This window comes from Aquarana catesbeiana, linkage group LG03, assembly GCF_042186555.1.
Source record: "Aquarana catesbeiana isolate 2022-GZ linkage group LG03, ASM4218655v1, whole genome shotgun sequence".
Taxonomy (NCBI): domain Eukaryota; kingdom Metazoa; phylum Chordata; class Amphibia; order Anura; family Ranidae; genus Aquarana; species Aquarana catesbeiana.
The window spans coordinates 350,111,855-350,117,854 of record NC_133326.1 but is presented as its reverse complement, the minus strand read 5'-3'; the positions used below and the strand labels follow the sequence as shown (position 1 = coordinate 350,117,854).

The 6,000-nt window shown below is 40.7% G+C and overlaps 1 protein-coding gene across 2 annotated transcripts in view; it reads right to left on the bottom strand.

Annotated features, from left to right (window-relative positions):
* Positions 1 to 255: 255 nt before the first annotated feature.
* The window catches only part of ERGIC1 (endoplasmic reticulum-golgi intermediate compartment 1), a 160,067-nt gene continuing 154,322 nt past the window's right edge, over positions 256 to 6,000 (bottom strand). For both annotated transcript variants that reach the window (XM_073620594.1, XM_073620595.1), the window contains one exon: positions 256 to 504. In XM_073620594.1, the coding sequence (XP_073476695.1) occupies positions 397 to 504 (108 nt within the window). In that variant the 3' untranslated portion in view covers positions 256 to 396. The remainder of the gene's footprint in view (positions 505 to 6,000) is intronic.

Here is a 6,000-nt window from a genome sequence, read left to right as displayed (position 1 = left end):
AGTCCCTGCACTACTTTGGTCTGACTTTGATGCAACCTTGAGGTCCATAGACCTCAAGATTACACAGGCATTGCTTCAAGTGACATCAAAATCACTGAAAAAATTGCGGCAAAATCACTTTCAGGTCGCACAAATTTGAAAGGGGCCTTTAATGTATCAGGGGTGCTGTTACTTTTGAACAAACAATATTTGTACTTGCATGTACTCTTTAGATCATTGCTAGAAACCCTAAAATGCCCCCATAGCAAAGTCCTGTCATGATATACCCAACATTTTATTGTATATTTATTTCTTTGTTAAAATAATAAAAATAGCAATTTCCTAATGAGTTAATACTCTTAAAGTTTTCCATTCTTCTTCATGCGGTTTGGATGATGTCAGCAATTCAAACAGTTGCTACTGCATTTTCCCAAGTTGGATTTTCTTCCAGGCCTCAGAGGCGGTGAAAATACAAGAGTCCAATATTCCAGCTACAGTAAATGTTCCCCCAATAATGGCACATACCTACAGGAGAAGACAAGAACACAAATGCTTAGAGCAGCCAGCAGGGGGTGCATTTAAATCTGTTCACTACTACATTTTACTACTAGGCTTTAGAATTTACATATCCCGAGTACACGCACACTCGCACCAAAATGAGAAAAGCTAGCAATACAAAGATAGCTTGATTTCTCCACCCATGCTAAACATCATGGACAAAGTAATCTCCACTGATAGCCAGCATAGCCCTGTAAAGCATTGATACTGTATGTCCTAGTGATGTAAGCGTTTAAAACCCCCTGTAAAATGCTATACTATATTGCTGTACAAATAAAATAAGAAACAAATAAATATGCCCATTACCATCCGACCAACTGTCACTTTATAAAACCTACAAGTAATTTTAACCTAGAAGACAAAAATAAGTTAGGCAAACAAACATGTTCTAAAACAACTAGGTCAATTCCAGCTGTTCAGCCGCATTTTCCCAGAATGCTTTGCAATTTCAAGATCGACGGGTTTACTGTCCTTCTATACCCAGCAGTGTATATATGGTCTGTTTACAAAAACATTTCTCTGTTCCCCGGGGCAACAGCTGTTTTAGTACCCACGTTCTGACATGCAAAATATGTGGCCAGATTAATTATGGCCAGTGTATTCTAAACTGGTAGCTGAAATTAACCTTTCCTTCACAAACATGTCCGGGGAGGGCAGGAGCCAAAAATAGGGGACACTTCTGAAAGGAAGCAGCCATTAGTCCTCAATGTTAATCAGTTTGTCAGAATATATATAATTGATATTTATACATATAAAAATATTATATGTAATTAAATAAGAGTAATTTTATTTAAAGTATGTAAATAGACAAGTTTAGTAGTTTTAATATGCAGCAGCCATGGGTTACACAATCTGGTTACCAAATGTAGACTTTCTCCCAAAGTACTATTGCACATGCAAGCTGATAGTGAATCAAGTTCAAGTGGATGACATTTTTGTATGCAATGCTTATCACCGCGCTAAAAAAGATGACAAACAAGCTTACTCAACAGGCAGTGTAATTTGCTATGAAGCCGTACAAAGTGCACTATCCCACAAAAACGCTCTGATTTCTATTTTCTGCTGCCACCGATTGTTTGATTTATAATCCAGAACGATTTCACTATTGCTCTTCGCACCAATGTACTGAAATGTGGGAGAAGAGAAGTATGGTCAATGCTTTTTTGGCCATACACCTCTTCTTGGTCACAGGAGCTCACCTACTTCTGCAGACCTGTGACACAGATTCAGCCAAGATTGGGCTAAAGCCGCTGTCAGCTGACCTCCTAGCCAAAAGCAGGCTCTTAAAAAGGATCCACCCAGATTAGCAGCTGGCTCAGTCTCTCAGCGCAAGACAGAGCCTGAGCCAGTCGCTCTCACACCTGCTACAGCCTGGCGCTCCAGCGAGAGCTGAAGGGGCAGAGCTAAGAGCAGTGACTGAGAGATAGCGCTCTTTGCAGATTGAGAACTAAGGGATTAGTGGTCATGCGATTGCTCAGTTCTCAGTCTTAGAGCTGGGAGGGGGATAACTGCAGCATCACACCGATGCTGGAGCAATACAGGCGAGTATGTGCATTTGTTTTTTAAAAACCCACTTTTCCCTTAAAGGGATTCTAAAGGAAAGGAAAAACTAAACATGTTATATTTACCTGCTCTGTGCAAAAGGTATTGCACAGAGTAGCCCCTATCCTCTTCTTTTTGGGTCCGCCACCTGCAGTCCTGGCTCCTCCTACCTGCCGAGTGCCCCAAATAGCAAGCCTGTTTCTATGGGGCTCCCGAGCCATGCTCTGTGCGTTCATTCTCTCCTTATTAGCTCACTGGCTGTGATTGACAGCCAATGGCTCCCGCTGCTGTGTGAGCTAATAAGGAGAGACCCAAGAGAGCCTCTGCTTTCATGCACATCGTTGAATTGAAATGGGGCTCATATTAAATATAAATATTAGAGGGGGTTGGGGGTGGGAGCTGCACCCAGAAGGTTTTTTACCTTAATGCACAGAATGCAGTAGGGTAAAAAAAAAAAAAAACTTGAGCATTTAGAACCCCATTACCACGGCCAGATAGATTATTTGCCCAGCAAGGTTTCAAAAGGGGATATCTTTGAAGGTTATTCCTATCCTACATACTGTCTAATTCATCTGAGCCTGATAAAATTACTGTCATCTGTCAACTGTGTGTGTGTGCCCTCATTTTTTTCAATTAAAATTACTTTACAGTTTTTCGGCTATAATTTTCTAAAACCGTGAACATTTTTTTTTTAAACCCCCCCCCCCCCCCCCAACTACAGCACTGGGATATGTTTTTCTCAAATTACATTTTATGACTTGTGTGGTAACAGACTTTATTATTGGAATACATGCAACAGTACCATATAACACAAGTAGGTAAGAAACTGTAATTATCAAAAATACTTGCCATTTTAAACACTTCTCTGCAGAACATTTTTGTACCCACAAAGTAGAGTTTCACTTTAAAAAGAGTCACTATCACCTTGCCCATATAGGGTAGGTTGTCAGTGTCTCTGCAAAGGGACCCTTCTAACACAATTTGCTTGGGGCTAACCATTGGCTACTAGACTTAGGCACTGTCACAGGGGAGGAGGTTACATGCCATTTAGAAACTCTGGGTATTGTCTCTGGCTATAAAGGTGGGAGGAGTGGCGAGGTAGCACAGGCTAGGCAATTATAAAAGAAGAAGTCCCTTTGCAGGAAGACTGTTAACTTTGCCATCTATGCAGTGTCTATTTAAGATAAATATGATCCATGCTCTACTTTTATTCTCTCATCTCACTAACCCAAGTAATAGTATTATGTAAATGCCAGAAAGAATGATTTCCAAGTAGATTAGAATAAGAATTGCACCAGTGACTTCTGCTTCCAAATGAACAGAAATGAAGAAAAACAAAACAAAACTATTGCTCTTTTATGTGACCAGAATTTCAAAGAGTTAGATGTATACCTAATGTTCTGAGAATGGGGTTACAAAACTTCCTTTGTTTACTTTGCTTTATCATCTGATGCACTTTTCTATAGGCAGCCTTTCTATTCCAGCCTCATCAGGCAAAGGAAAGTTGTAGGATAACCCCCACGCTGAGGTGTGTTTTCAAACAATTAAAATGGTGACTCCTTGGTTGGCAATGGGTTACAACAGTTCACCTTGGAACTCTAGAACAAAGCACAGGAATTGCTGGTTGTTCTTCATTATACCAGCTGCAACACACTTCTCTCCACTAAAGACATCTAGGGGTTGATTTACTAAACCTGGAGAATTAAAAATCTGGTGCAGCTGTGCATAGTAGCCAATCGGCTTCCAACACCGGCTTGTTCAATTAACTGGTTGCCGCCCGCCGACCGTTAAATGATGGCGAGGCTCTCGTTCTGGGATGACGTCATATGACGGTGACCCAGAACAGCCGCTCTCGCGGGGGCGTGCATCGCGGTGATCGTGGCTGCGCCATGTTGCTAGGACATGGCGCGACCCCAATCTCTGTAATGAGCCGCATCCGTGGCTCTTTAACCATGTGATCGGCTGTTTCCAATCACAGCCGGTCACATGTAAACAAGGAAGTGCCGATAATTGGTGCTCGCCTCACACTGACAGTGTGTGGCGAGTAGAGCCGATCAGCGGCAGCTCCACACAGGGGGACATGTAGGAATGTAATCAGGGCACTATAGAAATACAGTGTCACCAAACAGTGCCCACCAATGCCAGCAAACAGTGCCCACCAGTGCCGCCTATCAGTGCCCACCAGTGCCGCCTATCAGTGCCCACCAGTGCCGCCTATCAGTGCGGCATATTAGTGCCACCTCATCAATGCCCACCAGTTCAGTCTATCAGTGCCGCCTCATCAGCGCACATCAGTGAAGGCGAAAAATTACTCATTTACAAAATTTACTGACAGAAAAAAAGTAAAAAACATTTTTTTTCAAAATTTTTAGTCTTTTTTTTTGTAAAAAATAAAAAACAGCAGTGATTAAATGCCACCAAAAGAAAGCCCTCTCTGTGAGAAAATGATAAAAAATTTGTTTGGGTACAGTGTAGCACAACCGCGCAATTGTCATTCAAAGTGCGACAACGCTGAAAGTTGAAAAATGGCTTGGGCAGGAAGGGGGTGTAAGTGCCTGGTAGGCAAGTAGTTAATCTTTGACAAAAGAAACCTGGAAGCCGATTGGTTTCCAATGCAGAGCTGCACCAGTTTGTGCACGCTCTGGTTTTAGTAAATCAACCCCTTAATGGCCATCTCATTTCACAGCATCTACAGCAAAGTGTACTAACTGCTATCTACTGTATTTGGATCAGTGTAGAAGACAAATGCTTATTGGTAAACTAAAATCAGAATGGTTAGTTTCTGTACTCTTGACATCATTTGTGAACTGCTTTGTTAAAATGTATCCACACTTAAAATTTTAATATAAACCTTAGAAGGCTTGTTGGGAAGGATAAATAAATAGTGGTAGTAACTTAGATTTCCTGGACACAATGCCATGCTAGGCCACCCCCCCCCCCCAACAATTTGCCACCCAACCTTTGGACTCAAGTTTGTGGAGCCACCATCAGATTGAATGCAAGCAGATTTGGCAGGAAATGGCTGAACTTAGGATGTATATGGATCGTTTTAGCATTGAGTCTTTGTTATCAGAACTGGAATAGAGGAGAAATCTACCAATGAGGACACTTGTTCCAGTGACAACTGTCCAAGAGGGGATTTCCTTCCCTTTACAGAGATTTCCTCTTCCCGTTGTATAAAAGGGACAGGGAGTGAAGGGAAATCTTCCCAATGGGACACAGTAAAGTCTAGTACACACAATGAAAATATCGGACGAATGATCGTCTGGTGTTTTTTTTTGCATGCTAGTCTCATATCAAAAATGAAGAGGTTACTAAAGTTATGAAAATTCTCGTATGACAGAATACAACTTCAATAGTGATATAATGTTTTGTATTGTATTCTGTTTCCGAGCATGAGAGGGCTTAGTCACTCGATTTTTTTGAACGGAAACTGTACTGAATAATAATAATAATAATAATAATAATAAAACGAAAATCCTTAGTTCTAGTATCGTAGAAGAAAAACTTTCTTGTCCCTTTGCATAAATGGTCGTGATCGGCTCTCAATAGCTGTGTACTAATGATGAGATTATCATACTTTTGCTTTGAAAGTGGTATCTTTCATCCAATTTTCTCATTGTGTGTACTAGGCATAACCCAAAAAAAAAAACCTGACAGGGGTTGTCACTCTTCCCTTCTCTGTCATATCATCTGGCTGTATATAAACACTTTAAAAACACTTTAAATAAAGCTGTGTACAAGAACAACATACACTGCATATATAAAATCACCAAACTACATTCAAATCACGAAGACTTCTGCAAACATACAGAATTTAATTACAGGTAATATAACAGAAAATATCTACGGATGAAAAATGTTAGGACTGATTTAAAATTGTACCGATACACATTTTAAAGCTGGCAAAAAGTTACAGAA